General features: G+C 47.9%; 1 protein-coding gene across 2 annotated transcripts in view; it reads right to left on the reverse strand.

Moving 5' to 3' along the window:
- ADCY2 (adenylate cyclase 2) overlaps positions 1-16628 on the reverse strand; it is a 415077-nt gene that overhangs the window by 59443 nt on the left and 339006 nt on the right. For both annotated transcript variants that reach the window (XM_049648289.1, XM_049648290.1), the window contains exon 16: positions 7633-7770. In XM_049648289.1, coding sequence (XP_049504246.1) covers positions 7633-7770 — 138 coding nt within the window. The remainder of the gene's footprint in view (positions 1-7632; positions 7771-16628) is intronic.

Below are 16628 nucleotides of genomic sequence, written 5' to 3' on the forward strand. Positions count from 1 at the left end.
TATTTTTGAGACAGGGAGAGACAGAGAAAGTGTGAGTAGGGGAGGGGCAGAGAGAGAGGGAGACACAGAATCCGAAGCAGGCTCCGTGCCAACATCAAAGAGCCCAACGTGGGGCTCAAACTCACACACCACGAGATCATGACCTGAGCAGAAGTCGGATGCTTAACCGACTGAGCCACCCGGGCGCCCCTGAAGCACACACTACCGAGGTGGCCACAGACCAGCCACTTTTCCGTGCCATGGCTGAGGGCCAGGGAAGTGGGCAGTTGAAGGTGAACCAGAGGATCACTGAGGCCAGGTACCCTTCCCTGAAAGAAAGGCATCTCATCCAAAACCTGGACTGTGTGTTCTGCGTGGGGCTAGCGATACGTATTCAAGGGCTAAATGTCCATTGGCCGATGGGCGGATAAAGAAAAGGCAGACACACACACATACACACACTGAAATATCACTCAGCGATCAGAAAGAAATTTTGCCATTTGCAACAACGTGGATGGAACCAGAAGGTATTAGGCTAAGCGAAATAAGTCAGAGAAAGACAAATGCATGATTTCACTTACGTGTGGAACTTAAGAAACACAACAGACAAACACAGAGGAAGGGAAAGAAAAATGAAATAAGACATAGAGGGAGGCAAACTGTAAGACATACTTAAATACAGAGAACAAACTGAGGGTTGCTGGAGGGGCGGTGGGTGGGGGGGGATGGGCTAGATGGGTGATGGGCATTAAGGAGGGCACTTGTTGTGAGTGATGAGCACTGGGTGTCATATCCAAGTGACGAATCACTAAATTCTACTCCTGAAGCCAAGACTACACTGTATGTTTGCCAACTTGAGTTTAAATAAAAATTACAAAAAACTAAAAGTAAAACCCTCCTGCATAGCTTCTATAATTGCTTTTGTTTGCCATGTTTTAAAATTTTTTCTTTCAATGTTTACTTTTGAGAGACACAGAGAGACAGAGCATGAGCGGGGGAGGGGCAGAGAGAGAGGGAGACACAGAATCTGAAGCAGGCTCCAGGCTCTGAGCGGTCAGCACAGAGCCCCGTGCGGGGCTCGAACTTACAAACTACTTGAGCAGAAGTCAGACACTTAACCGACTAAACCCCTCAGGCGCCCCGTATAATTGCTTTTGTTTGCTCCTATTGATTTATTTGCTTTGATGGCATGTGTCAAATACCAAAACGAACTGACTTCAGCACATAAGGCCTTTACTTAGCTTATTCTGAGGAACGTTCCTCTAGGATGCCAAGAAAGATACTAGACACAGTGTTTCTTCCCATTGTATCATGTGAGAACATGTAGCAAAATGCTGATTTAAATATCAAAGAAATGTTGATTTCTTTACGTGCCACTAAAGGATTTATTAAAAATGCTGCACCCCCTGGTTGACTTACAAATGTGCTAATTCTTTGGGAGAGAATATTGTATCAGGAAAAAACAAATCACCCAGTTACTTGGCAAGTGCTGGGCTCCAAAGTTTTACCGATGTCAATTTGACAGACCCCAAATATAGCTGATTTAAATATTAAAGAATCAAAAAATGACAAATAAAAGGAGACTGTTTAGTTTGGTAGGTTATTAGTCTTAAGCGCCTGTTAAATATTAACAAAACCTTCTGGATTGCATCACCATGTAGAGAAAAAGTACATTCTTGCTGCACCAAGAGTAGAATATATCCTGTGAAAAAACCCTGTCTTGCGAGGAGGCTATCCAATAACTAGGATGACTTGAACTCAAAAAAACAAGAGAGAACTTCAGTCACTATCCCCAGCCCCGCTTCCTTAACCCCCTCTGCTCCCTTTTTCTAGTATTTACTAACTACCCCTGAAATCAAGAAGCCCCTCGTTTGGGTCTGTGACCTCACACTGCAATTTGGCATTGATTTACGCCTTCTCGGTCACTTTAAATTCTTTTTTTTTTTTTTTTAATTTTATTTATTTTTATTTTTGAGAGAGAGAGAGAGAGAGAGCGAGCGAGCACACAAGCGGGAGAGAGAGGCAGAGGGAGAGAAAGAGAGCCTCCAGCGGGCTCCATGCTGAGCTTAGAGCCTGACGTGGGGCTCAATCTCATGACGTCAATCTCATGACGTCAAGATCACGACCGGAACTGAAACCAAGACTCAGATGCTCCACCGACTGAGCCACCCAGGCGTCCCTTCAGTCCCTTTAAAATGGAAACTCAAGGGGGCGCCTGGGTGGCGCAGTCGGTTAAGCGGCCGACTTCGGCTCAGGTCACGATCCGTGAGTTCGAGCCCCGCGTCGGGCTCTGTGCCGACGGCTCAGAGCCTGGAGCCCGTTTCCGATTCTGTGTCTCCCTCTCTCTCTGCCCCTCCCCCGCTCATGCTCTGTCTCTCTCGGTCTCAAAAATAAATAAAAACATAAAAAAAAAAAAAAAAAAAGGAAACTCAGGTCAACCCTAAATCACAGCCAGTCAAACTCCCTGGAGTTACTAACCCCTCGTCCCTCTCCCTTCCAGGCTAAGCTGCCACAACTGTCTCTTGAGAATGAACTCCCGGCACCATAATTATTTGGGGAGCTCCTCTCTGGACCCATTTTCACGTTCTACGACTTTTGTCGTAACTGGGGAAAGGATATCCTGATAAAATGCTAACGGACGCTTCATATTTCCAGCTTTATTTCCGAACGTCACGTTTCCCGGGCAGTTCGAAACGTTTCAGGATTGTGTTTGTCCGATGATATTAAGTTGCGAACATCACATTTCAAATCGCGTTTTGTGCCTGATGCCATCCTCGCTGGTCATTTGGTCCCAACGGGAGGTCTGAGTGGCCCCCCAGTTCACCACGCTCACTCCCTGTCCTCACGTTTCGCGAAAGCCTCACGATTCATAACATTCTCTGGGAAGTTTCCCACAAGAGACCGTACGGTGATGGGAGCAGTCACGGGAGGACGTGGGCAAAAGGCCAGGGAAACAATGGCAGCTTCTTGTTTGAGCGTCTCATACACGATTCTCAACAGCGAGCTGCAAAGTAAACGGAGCACACAGCTCCTTGTGCACTCCGGTCCCTCAAACCCTGTATGTGAAAAAGCCCTGCTTCGCGACAGGACCCGGGCGAGACTATGGCTTTCAGAGGAAACGTTTTCGGACAGAAAATGAAATTTTCGGGGCGCCTGGGTGGCTCGGTCGGTTCAGCGTCCGACTTCGGCTCAGGTCGTGATCTCGCGGTCCGTGAGTTCGAGCCCCGCGTCGGGCTCTGTGCTGATGGCTCAGAGCCTGGAGCCTGTTTCGGATTCTGTGTCTCCCTCTCTCTCTGCCCCTCCCCTGCTCACATACTCTCTCTCAAAAATAAATGAACATTAAAATTTTTTTTAAAAATCATAAGCAAGCTTTACTGCCAGGGAAAATGATTTCCTTTCTCTACTAATGCTGGCTTTCATACTGTCTTATGATGTTTCTTTGAAATAAATACGAGGGGAGCATCGGCAGGAAAAAGACCACTCATTTCACAGCAGCAGATATCAATGAAAATGATGGACAGAAAAACGTAATCCGGCTTATTCCCTGCCCACAGCCTCTGCTGCTGTAGGAGGCGGCTCAGCTCGTGCGGAGAAGCCTTATTTTGTGCCTTTCTTCAGGGTCATCTGTCACACTGCTCACGTGTGTCCTACAGACCTGTCGGCAGCAGCTGAAAACAGATTCCTTTCTTGGTGAGAAGGGAAAACAGCCCTGGGAGAGGTATTCCTGATGTGAGGATGTGTTTCTTCTCCAAAGGAAGCCCGGTTATTGCCAAAAAACCAAAAACAAAAAAACAACAAAACCTAACACATTCAGCTCCTCAAACACTTATGACAGTGACCGAACTGCCCGTCAGTCACATTAAATATTCTCTATGAAATGCAATCAGATGTTTCCCAGGGAGGTTCTGCCTTGAAAAAATTAGGTGAGGGGCGCCTGGGTGGCTCAGTCAGTTGAGCATCTGACTTCGGCTCAGGTCATGATCTCACGGTCCGTGAGTTCGAGCCCCCGTGTCGGGCTCTGTGCTGACAGCTCAGAGCCTGGAACCTGCTTCGGGTTCTGTGTCTCCTTCTCTCTCTGCCCCTCCCCAGCTCATGCTCGCTCTCTCTCTCTCTTTCAAAAATAAACAAACATTCAAAAAAAATTTTTTAAGTTAGGTGATAAATCCTGGTTTTATGAGGCCAAACTGGACTTCCCCAAAAGAAATGGTTTCTCTTTTAACGGACTGCATGCTTCCCCCTTCATTCATTCTTACGCTTAGTAACTACTGAAGGTGCTTTCCTGAAACGTGCTAGGTGGAGGGGAAGGTCTCACCGTCAAATGTGTGGACGTCGTTTAAACGTCTCGTTCTGTACCTTGTACGTGGCGCTGTTGGCCAATGCAGGACGCTCCGGAGTGTGTTTTGTGCATGCTGCCCGTGCCCAGCTCTGGAGCGAAAGTGCTCTGAACAGATGACGAGGTTGAATCATAGGGCTTTCGGTTAAGGGAGCTGAACACCACCGTCTGTGCGTGCACCTCAGAACCCTACCTAGCGCACCTGTTGTCCTTCAAATGTGTTCTGCGCCCTATCCCTTCACGGTGGCATCCACCCCTGACCCAGCTGGCCCCTGCAGCTTGCATTTACCAGAATCTTCTGGGAACTTGTTGGTGTGTGCCTCTGGAGAGCTGGACCTTCGAGCGACAGGGCTCTTGCAAAAATGCGTGTTACAAAGCCGAGCATGAGGAACCCATCTTAGGAAACACACTCGTTTGTACACACTCTCACCACTGCCCTGGGCCTCTCTGTCCATCTTCCTCCCCTAGGAACACTGTCACGCCCTTACACTATCCAAAGTACGTCGGACAGACTCGTGCGGGAAGGTCAGGTATTCTAATGGCTGGTCACACATCTGCAGAACGCCTCTCCCAGAAAAGCCCCTCTTGTCTCAGTCTTCTGTACCTCATGTCACGGTCCCTACCCTGTGGCTGTTCCCGCTCCGATGACGGCTCTGGGGCCACAGTATAAATTCCTTTGGGTCGTCACACAGAAAGCCTCTGCTCAACCTGCCTGGGTCCCTCATGAGCAAGGGACCCAGGCTGACTGATGGCAGTCTCTCCTTGTGCCTAAGTTCCTTCTAGAGCAGGACGGCTCTTGAGGGAATTACCCGTCCAGACACAGCCCCGTTTTCCAGCCGATCCCCACTCAGCCTTGATTAAGTCCGTGTTGGAAATAAATGATGTCATGGCCGAGGTGTGCCTGAGACCTAGAAGGTGAGGCCCCACCCCACCCCAAAGGGGGTCTCACAGTCTCTGCAGGACATGGGCCTCGGAGGCTGTGAATGCAGGAGGAGGGGAGATGAGCTCAGGGTCGGTGGCTAATTTGACAGAGAAGAGGGAGGCGGCCCAGGACGGTGGAGTCCCCACGGTCAACCAGACACATCAAGGCAACTCCACACAGGGACACCAGACCAACGGCCAGCGGGGCTCAGGGAAGCCAGCTGGCCATGTGGGATCACTGCTGAGCCCCCGCCCACAGGCACCACGACTTTTAACTGCCTGCAACAGGCAACTCGGAGCAGCCTCCTTTCTGAGCTGACCTCTGTGGCCGAGCGGGCGGCCGGAGGAAGGAGTGGTCACGGTGGCCTACTGCACCGGTCTGTGTCTGGGGAGGCTGCCATTAGGGCCTGGCCGCACGCCCTGTCTCAGGGGAGCTCCTGGAGGGACTTGGGGCATGTGGTCCGGTGAGGCGGGGCGAGCCAGCATGCCTGTCCTCCAGCGGGAGACGTGGGAGGACGCCCCAGAATCCGCACGCCCATCAGGAAGCGGGAGGGCGGAGGGCCAGCTGTGGCTTCTCCCTGGCACCCCCTTTCCAGGACGCCTTAAGATGGACTTCTAGGCAGAGGGAAGAAGATGAAGAGGCCCCCGGCTGGCCTCCCGCTGGCATCAGCTTCCCCTGAACCCCCGCATGCGTCAGAAGGAGCCAGTGGCCTGTTCTGCAGCATGATGGCAGAAGTGATGTCAAGGAAATGCCCAAGGTCCCCTTCAGCCTCAGCCCCTTCGCTACCGTGTCACGTAAATGTCCCAGATGCCCAGCGTCTTCCTTCCTGCTCACCGTTCCTTCCCCTCTGGTGAGCCCGCCTGCCCATCCGCCAGGGTTCAGTCCAGCCGGCCTTGACCTCCCTCCTTGACACCTCTCCACACGCCTCGCTGGTGAAGTCTCCGATTCACATGGGCTTAGCCAGCTGTCGGTCTCGGGGACGGCACCGTGAGCTCCCGAAGGCGGGTCACAGTTTTTAGGCTCCCAGCATTTAGTAACACGCCAGGCACGTGGTTATGCCCAACAGATATTTTTATGCCAAAGGGATGCTAAGCCCCAAAAACTATGTCTTTATTATTTACTATATCCGGTGTGCTTCCTCAGCCTGATTTTCTGCTTTCTGGAAGGCGAGGGCTGTACGTATGCCCTGTAGTTCCAACAGCTAGTAAAATAGCCCAAATACGAGGTATCTTAATGCCTCATGGTTGCTGGTGACGATGTCAGAATAAGAAGGATGCATCGCCATGGGTGTGGATTACCTACGTGTCTGTTTTAAGGGACATACGAGTCACGGTACCATCGATATAGTGAGAGCGACCACTGGTTGAATATGTACAAAGCACCCGGTTCTGTCCTAAGCGTGATAGTGACGGGAGAAAAAGAGACAAGGGTGGGAGTTTGCTGTGACTTGAGTTTCCAGGTAGGATTCCTGGGGCATACAGATTGGAACCCTCCTACAGCTCCCGCAAGGACTTCCCTCAGTGTTTTACCACAATAGCTCTGCTCTGGTGAGGGTACCTTCACTCTGATCACCCTAACCCCCCCTCCTCTGCCAAGATACACGTTAGCAATTACCTTCCGAACGTATGGCCCACTGATAGACATCTGGAGGGTCTCAGGACTAATGTTCTACTAGGCAGTAGTAAATAACCTTACCTTATAATAGCAGCTAGCCCCTCAAGGTCCCGGAAGCCTTGTTTCCAAATTCCACGGAGACTTACGCTCTCCCCAGCCCCACTAACTAAAGAGTATTTAATCAGTCACTCTTCCCAAACACAAGTGCAGCTCTCCCTGCCCACGGGGCCTGTCCCCATGCTATAATGAAAGCACCCCTTTGTACCAAAAATGTCTCAAGAATTCTTTCTCGGCCGCTCGCCCCCGGCCCCACATCAGGAGGAACGCCAGCTCACTTGCCCCGGCGGGGCAGTGTCAGAACTCATTTTCGAGAAGTGGAAATGGAGCCTGTGAAAGTTGCGCGGAAACCCTCTAAAATCGCACAGCCGGACAAGCGGGGGGCCAGTGTTGCGATCAGGCCGGGTAGACTCCAGAGCAGGATAACCTCTCCCACTGCACTCTCTGTATCTAGATGGTGCTGTCATCCCTCGGTGATTACCCCACTGACAGTCAGTGTCCTTTCTGTAGCCAGCAGGGCCGTGGGAAGCTGCTGGAAGGTACCACCCTCTCCCCGGTGGCGCCTGCAGAAAGCACCCTTGGCCTTAGTGATGCTGAGGGTGGACAGATGTTGAATTTAATAGGCAGTAACTGGTGTCAGCACGGAGCCCCGGTCAAGGTCTGAAAGTCCCACCGAGTCAGGCATCGGAGGCAAAGAAGGCCGTGCCTGGCGGGAGCCCTGACTCACCATGTTGAACACGGCCATGGTCAGGATGATGGCGGTGGTGAGGACCGTGAGGGAGACCCGCGGCCAGGGCCGGTCCGCGATGATGCTGGACGACTTCAGCAGCCACAGGAGAGAGGCGGAGGCCTTCTTGCTGCATTGCTGGGAGGAGACAGGAAAGGAAACGCGTCACGTTTCTTCATGATGTTTAACACCACAAAAGGCATCGGTACTCTTCCCAGAACAAACAAGGAGGCGCTGGTCTCCTCTGGGGGCCCATACCAGGTCACAAACCTTCCTCAAACTATGTGAGCATCATGGTGACAAATAAAGAACAAATTAGTTAAGTTTCTGTGATAAATTCAGAATGTGCTTGTATGTCCTGAAATTACGTTTAAAAACAACCCAAACAAAAAACTCAGGGCGCCTGGGTGGCTCCGTTGGTGAAGCATCTGACTTCAGCTCAGGTCACGATCTCCCAGTTCACGAGTCAGAGTCCCACGTCAGGCTCTGTACTGACAGCTCAGAGCCTGGAGCCTGCTTCGGATTCTGTGTCCCCCTCTCTCTCTGCACCCCAACCCTGCTCGTGCTCTCCCTCCCTCTCTCTTTCTCTCTTAAAATTAAATAAAGATGAAAAAAAAAACCCTCTGATAAAAGAAAACTATGTCAGTTGATTAAACCACTCTGGGGAATGTGGCAGGTCTCAGGTCACAGCCACGATAAAACAATGATCACAATTCAGCCCATTCACATGGGAGACAGATCGGCAGGTAGCTAGTCATGATCCAGTTGGCTACCAAGCAAATTGATGTCCTTACCTCCAAAGGCAACACCCACTGTTCTCAGGCATGTGTCCTCATGATGGCTTTACCTTACCCTGCCCTCCGGGGACTTTCCACATGGAGACCCTCTTTTCCAAAGTTTTGATGGTGCTAAAAATTACCTAACGTAACCTTTTCCCTCTTACCCATGTTTCAGCACACGGGTCAGCGGCATTAACTATATTCACGGTGTTGCGTAGTACATCTCTGTAACTTTTCATCTCGCACAACTGGAGTCTATAGCCACTAAAGAACTCCCCTCTCTCCTTCCCCTTGCCTCCGGCGACCACCATCTTACTTTCTGTCTCTAAAAGTTTGACTACTCTGGGCACCTGCTAAAGGCGGAAGCATGCAGCATTTGTCTTTTTGTGACTGGCTTATTTCACTCAGCATTATCTCCAGGTTCATCCACGTTGTCACGGGTGACCAGATTTCCTTGTTTTTGGAAGGCTGAATAACGTTCCATTCTAGGCACATACCGCCTTTTATTTATCCACTCATCTGTGGATGGTCACTGCGTTGCCTCTGACTTCTGGCTACTGCGAATAATGCGGCAGTGAGTGTGCGTGTTGGGAGAAATGCTTTTGATACAAGAAGGAACTGAGGTATTTATGGGATGGCAGCCAATGTTCCCTCATCATCTGCTGGGGGCCAGACTCTGCTCTGTGGGACTTTAGGGGTTGAGCTCGCCTCATCCTTAAGGCCACCTTTCCAGAGGGGCCACTGTAATTCAGACCTTTGTCCAGGTGGCGGCAGGATGGAGGCGGGGAGAGTTCTAAGGCGTGGGTAACAAACTGCCTGTGCCAGGCGCTGCTGGGATCGACAGATGTCACCTGACCTGTCAAGCTGTACAAAACGGTCTCTAGGGATCTCCACTTTAACCTTCATGCGAAAGGGGCTGTGGCCCTATGGCTAACGTGTCCTGAAAACACTAGAAAAAGGTTATGATTTCAAAAATTAAAAAAAAAATTTAATGTTTATTTTTGACAGAGGGAGAAAGAGACAGAGCACCAGCAGGGGAGGGGCAGAGAGAGAGGGAGACACAGAACCTGAAGCAGGCTCCAGGCTCTGAGCTGTCAGCACAGAGCCTGACGTGGGGCTCAAACCCACAAACTGTGAGATCATGACCTGAGCCGAAGTCGGGCGCTTGACTGACTGAGTCACCCAGGCGCCCTGATTTCAAAAATTTTTAAAAATGGCCAATAGACTGTACCTTTCTGACTCGAACCACTAAGTTAATATAATGGCAAAGCTGGTGTAACATCGATAAACCGCGTAACAGAGAATCCTCAGTAGCACGAATAGACAGCACCTTTATTTCTCTACCTCTTTCAGAGTCTTTCTGCTTCAGTCTTAGAAACAGAAGCACTGCAGTATGTTAAATGCTGATACAGCAATGGAATGGGATTCTGCAAGACAGGATGAGAGGTGGTTAGGACAGTAAGAATCAGCCCAGGAGCCCAGGAGCAAACCCCCAGAGTTGAGAGACTTTCTGCAGGTGAACTATCCTCTCTGGCCTCAGCCTCCCCAGCTCTAAAATGGGGACAATAATAATACCTGGTTCCTTGGTCTTGTAGGATGTTAAATGAGCTACATAACAAGGCACCAGGGGCAGGACTCCCAGGTGTTAGCTCCTCTTGTTACGCTTACGAAGAAAACATAATAATTCTCAGAGACGTTTAATGACTAAGTGTCTCTTTGCTCTGCATCTATACGAACAATAAAACCTCACTTCCCCCCCTTTCCACTATGGTTTTTCCTCCAAGCAGCCTCCTTCTTTCTTCATTCCTGTCACCAGGTAGAGGCCACCAGAAAACTGTTCAGAAATATGGAAATTGAAAAATATTGCTGGTGGCAAGGACCAGGAAACAGCCGGTGACAGGGACGTGCGCCCTGAGCTGATGTGTAGAGAGAGGAGGGAGAGGAGAGTGAAGATGTTCGGGGAGCAGAGGATGCCGATGGCGGGGCGGAGGAGAAAAGAGACGATGTTCTTGAGGTAGAAGGATCGGGAAAGGAGACCACTGATGCGACTATAGCTCTGAATAAAAAGCACGACTTCGTTCCTGACATGATAACGGAGCTCAGTGTGCCTGTTTTGGGTTAACTATTCAAGTACAGAACCCTAAGTGTGTCAAAATTGACACCATTGTTAATGAAACATTATAAATGATATCATCTCCCACAGTATTTTGGCATTAATTCAGAAGGCGCCCTTCAGAGCCCAGTTTTACCCCGGTTTGATCTCTGGTTTAAGGACTGGAATAACTTCCGTCAAATCTGCGTCCTCCCTTTGTTGACCATCAGTGAATACCACTGCATACACGGTGGCCTCCTGCTTACAGTGAGCTCACTGTGAGCCTTCCAGAAATGTGCTTGACTGTTAATGCCACACACGCCCACTGGTGAATGTGGAACTGGCACCAACTGTCGCGGGAGATGTGAAAGGAGGAAGAATGGCAATTCATATGGAAACCCCATCATGGCGTTGGTGCTGGGGACAATGGCCAGTGCAGTTTGCTAGAAGGCCTATGGGATGAATATCGACGTTCTTCTCTCAGTATAGGCAGACGATTCTCCCCAGAAAAATAATGTGTTCATAATATGTTTGGATTAAAACAAAACAAAACAAAACAAAACAGGAGGGGCACCTGGGTGGCTGAGTCAGTTAAGCATCCGACTTCCACTCAGGTCATGATCTCATGGTTCATGAGTTCAAGCCCCGTGTCCGGCTCCGTGCTGACAGTGCAGAGCCTGCTTGGGATACTCTCTCTCCCTCTCTCTGCCCCTCTTCCACTTGTGTTTTCTCTCTCTCTCCAAATAAATAAACCTAAAGAAAAACACAGGAAAAAAATATACCCCCCTCTTCCTTCTTCCTCCCTCTCCACTCTGATCCTCTTGCACTGGAAACAACTGGTAACCTCTCACTTTAAAATTTCTCCTAATTGAACGTAACAATTATAAGAGCAGATCACATGAACAATTTCATCGGTGTCCTTTAAAAAAATAAAATCAGTTACATGAAAAGAAGTAGATGATGCTCTTAAGGTTTAATGAAATGAAAAAAGAAAACATTTAGAAAAGTTACAAATACATTATAATGGGGAGTAGCAAATTTTTATTATTAGAAAAAGAAAACTCATCTTATAATCTTGCCTGAAAAAGTGAAGTTTATCATACACCCGTGTGCTTTCGTGTACTTGTCTAGAGGAACACCTACTTTGGCGTTTTAATTGGCCAACGACTGTCTTTTTGAATGGCGGCCACCAGCTGCAGGAATAATTACTTGTAACATTTAGTGTTACAGAGACTGCCGTGTGTACTTTGAGTAATTGTACGTGAGTTTCCCACAGAAAGACTGCTTGATTTCAGTCAATCATACTTTATAAAATCAACATTTTTCTTGCTATGCCCTGGGTGAACCACTTTCCTCAGCCATCCATCCACCGTGTGGCACTCACGGGCTAGCCACCTTGTGTTCTCTTTGACGCTGTTCGTGTTTGTCTCTGGCCACATGGAGAGCTGGCTGCAGATGGGAACCACACCACACCTGCCTTTGTATCCCCAAAGCAGCACAGTGTTGAGCAAAGAGCAGGGACTCGATGGATGCTTGTTCAATACATTCTTTATCTTAGCAATGGACCCGAAGAGAAATTTCCAGGGGCCAGAAGCAAAGAAGCAGCTCAGTGCTAGAGGGGCTGAGGCTGTGGGGTTGGCCTAGGAGTGTCCTAGGACTGGACAGAAGCTGTAACACCTAGGGGTTGATGCCCGCAGGAGGAAAAAAGGGGTTGCCTTGAGCTTGCCAAGGGTGGGGCAGCTGAGGCCAAGACCCCTGACTAAAATCAGGAGCCTCAGGGTGTGCATGTATCTTTTTGAATTAGTGTTTTCATTTTCTTTGGGTAAATACTCAGTAGTGGAATTACTGTACAGAACTGTTGAGTCATTATATAGTACCTAAAACTAACACAACATGTTGTATGGTATATGTTAATTATACTTCAATAAAAACAAAATGAACAAAAAATCCCAGAAGCCTCAGAATGCTCTTCCCTCCATGTAAAGTCTAGAAAACTCCATGTACTAGTTGAGGGAAGTATCAATACACTTCCAGTGATAAATCCCATCTCTAAATACGGGCGATGAATTTGAAATTACACTCTATGCTTCATCATGGGAACCCCAAATCGAGGGGCTATCAATTGGGTCAAAGACCAGAGAGAGTCCTTGGGGTTCCTGCAGAAGTACCCTTTTTGCTAAAGGATAATTCCCTCTGAACACGACCTCACGATAAAAAAGAAATTATGAACTACACAGGACACAGGGCCATATGAGGAAGAATCAACAGACACAACAAAACGTAGAATTAGCAGCACAGGACCTGTAGGTATGCTATCAATCTGCAGTAGCCTGCAGAATAAGCCCAAAGAAATTAGAAGATGGATCAGACTACACAACGAATGAGCACTTATGAGAAAAAAGGAGCCACAAAGACTCTCAGGAGTTGCAAATGCAGATAATGGAAAATTTAGTAGCTGTGCTAGGGGGTGGGACAGCCCTGAGGAAACGCCCCATCAAACAGCGCAGAAATACAGCGGTGAAACACATGAATGGGATGTTCAGGCACAGAAGGTACAATGAAAAGATGCAACATACTTGTAATGAAAGTTTGAGAAAAACAGAACCAAAGACCAGGAAAGAGGCAAAATACAAGGAGCTACGGAGCAACAGCTTTGCAGGCCTGGAGCAAAACATGAGTTCTGTGGCCGAGGCGACCCACTGAGTCCCAGACAGGAAGATGAGAGTACACCTTTACCTAAGCACAAGGGAGCTACGGCCCAGGACAGATACGGAGCGAGTCCCACGAAGACAACCAGAGAGAAGACGTGTCGCCTTCTAAGAAACAGTAATTTGACTATAGATTTCTCCGCGGTCCATCAACTACAGGAAAATATGGATTCATATTTTTAAAATATTAGACAGCTTATCATAAACCATTATTCAATGAGGAGAAACCTGACTGTTTTTTTTTTTTTTTTTTAAATACGAGAGTTGCGGACATTATGCACAGGCTCTCACTGAAAAGATTAGAAAAGGAACAATCCTTTGGGAATATGGAGATGGAATCCCGGAGGAAGGGATGGTGTTCAGGAAGAATGGTGCAAAATGGGCACACGACAAGAATAACGATAGCAGTGAATGACAACAGTAGTTTAAATTTAGAAAAACGTGGCCTGCCCTCTTTATCTTTCTATGCTGTTTTGTAGGTTATTTATTCGGCTCTTGCTTTACTCTTTTCAGCATAACTACTGAGTTTCTAATTTCAAGAATCTGATCATCTTATTCCATCTTCTTTATTCCAGAATGGAATTCAGATGCAGAGTACAATATTCTTCAACAACAAGGTGGAGATATTAACGAGCTCTGTTAGTCTCGTGTACATTACACATTTTAAGTTAACCAGGAAAAACAAAATACCAGGATAGAGGACTTCCAAGTCACTAGAGGGAATAAAGGAAAATAAATAAATTCCATGGATCCAAGATAATGCAGGAGAAGAGGAAAAATAAGTACAGGCAGAGAACACACATGATGGATTTAAAAAAATAAAAGCAAAATGAGATGGTAGTAGTAATTATAATACACGTAAATGCATTATACTTGTCAGGTAAAAGAGAGAAACTGCTAGATCAGAGAAAGTAACATGCACCTGGATGTTGTTTACCAGAGACACAACATCTAAAACCCACTTACGGACAAGGAAAAGCTGAATAAAAAGATGGAAGGAAAGGATGCTGGGAAAATACTAACTACAAGAAAGCTGGCAGAGTTCTATTGACATTGGAGAAAATAGACTTCAAGGGTAAAACACTCCTTTGGGTAGAAAGCTTTTCTATCAGCCAGTGTGTGACCTACTTTCCTTCCACAGGATGGACTTTATGTTTGTGCTTCATTTCCGCTGGGTACAAGGTTGGTGGGATGGCATCATATTATCTTTGCTACACAAAGCACAACACAACCACATTGAGAGAAAAATTTCTTCTGACACACTCTAGCGTTTTCCTTTACTATATCTGGCACGCTTGTTCTAAAAGATGCTTTTGAGGGTGGTTTTTTCATCTGTTTTGTTTTTTGGGTTTTTTTTTTTTTTTGGTGGCATTTTTGGTTACAGTCACTCTCTTGTATTTATTACAAAATTATAAGTCCACTCAGGTAGTTTCGTGTTAAATTTGGCAGTAAACGTGTACTTACTATTATTAGTATTATGACAATGACAAGTATTATTCCTTTTATTGCTGATTGTAATGAAAATGTAAACTTGAATCTCTTATTCTACATTTTAGTTTCTACTTAAACTGGACTGTTTTGGTTATCAGATAAAATAATATGTTTCCATATTCGAAGGGCTCTCATGTATTATGGAAAGTATTATTATTAAAGGTACTTTCATACTAGAATATGTTAGTCTAAATCCACTTGTAAATTAACGTTTCCCCCCCCCCCACCCATTTTACCAAATGTCTTTTAAGATGGAGCTGTACTTTTCCCAGACTCCAGTTTTAAATGAACTGGGCCAACAGCCGGATAATGTATATCGGAAACTAGACCAGAGGAAAATACGGATGAGGTTCACTGCGAGGTTACCGTGAATTACCAATGTGATTAAAAAAAAAAATTTTTTTTTAATGTTTATTCATCTTTGAGAGACAGAGAGAGACAGAGTATGAGCGGGGAAGGGGCAGAGAGAGGGGGACACAGAATCTGAAGCAGGATCCAGGCTCCGAGCTGTCAGCACAGAGCCCGGAGTGGGGCTTGAACTCATGAACCGCGAGATCATGACCGCAGCTGAAGTCGGACGCTCAACCGACTGAGCCCCCCGGGTGTCCCTACCAATGTGATTTTGACCAGTGGATGCTTAGCAGTCACTGCAAGGCAACCTCAGTGCCACGCCTGCCATGGCCATGACCGTGGACATGCCTGCCTAGTGCCGGGAGCTTGTTTGCCAGGGACTCTCTCCGCACACCTTCCAATTAATTGTAAGGGTTCTAAGCATCGACTCCAATTCTGATTCTGACTCCTACTTGCTCTCCACCACAGAGCAATCTGTGTAACATCTGTGAGGGTCTGTTGTACTAACTGTAGAATGGCCATTCCCTCCAAGGGCTCTCGTGAGGATAAATGAGCCAGAATACACGCAATGCCTAACAGACCAAGTCGTCAATTTTAACGGAAGGTAATATTTATTATTTGTAAACTGTGATGAGACTGGACATGTAGCTATTGATGGGGGTCCTGCCCGTCAGAGGCTGTCTATACTGATTCTGAGGGTTCTTACCCAAGGACAGGAAACTTCTGCTGGTCTTACAGTTATCGCACTCGTGGTCCTGTTTCAAAGTCTTCATTTCTGTCCTCAAGAGATCTGCTGATGTGTGCTTCCGCATTACTTTTTGTGGAGGAAAACTCTTCCTCGAAATGACTGGGCGCGGAAGCTTGCCATGGTGGGAGCACAGGCCACCTCCACAGTTCTGTGTCTCTCACCCACGAGACGTGAGGCCAGACAAAGTCATCTCTGGGTTCCCTGTCTGCTCTCAAGTTTTACAGTTCTGAAATGCTATGAAGGTCTCATGCGGAGACCCGACAGGTGAGGACCCAGGAGGGACCTCGCTGGCAGCGGGGATGGGCGACCGTGGCTGAATTCAGAGCCGCGCACTCAGAAGAAGTCGATCGGGGTGAGGATGAGGGCAAGACGTTTTCTGAGCATTTGGGTGCCGCCCAACACTCCTTCCAGCCCACGGATGTTAAATATTTATCTTGTATTTCAAGTGCCTGAAGTACTACAGTGAACAAAACAGGCTTGAAGCGGATTCACTGGTGATCTCTCCATCTAAGATCACAAATGATATTACGAAATGGGCAGCCTGCCCGGCAGGCGCGAGGAATGCTGGTAGTGACATGGGGGGGGGCGGCTCTGTAGATTGGGTCTGGGAAGGTTAGGAGATTATTTCCAACCGCGGAGAGAGCCCAAAGCACATCAGAGTCAAGGAATCATGGTGCGTGTGAGGCCTTTCAGCGTGGCAAGGTGATGGCCACCCACCCATGCTTCCCACAGCCACGCACATGCAGAACCCGTCCCCACGCCAGGGCATCTGGGGAAGGGAAGATTACCGGGACATGTGGGGACGCCTAACTGTCCCAGTGGTGTTG

Source organism: Panthera uncia, assembly GCF_023721935.1.
Source record: "Panthera uncia isolate 11264 chromosome A1 unlocalized genomic scaffold, Puncia_PCG_1.0 HiC_scaffold_17, whole genome shotgun sequence".
Taxonomy (NCBI): Eukaryota; Metazoa; Chordata; class Mammalia; order Carnivora; family Felidae; genus Panthera; species Panthera uncia.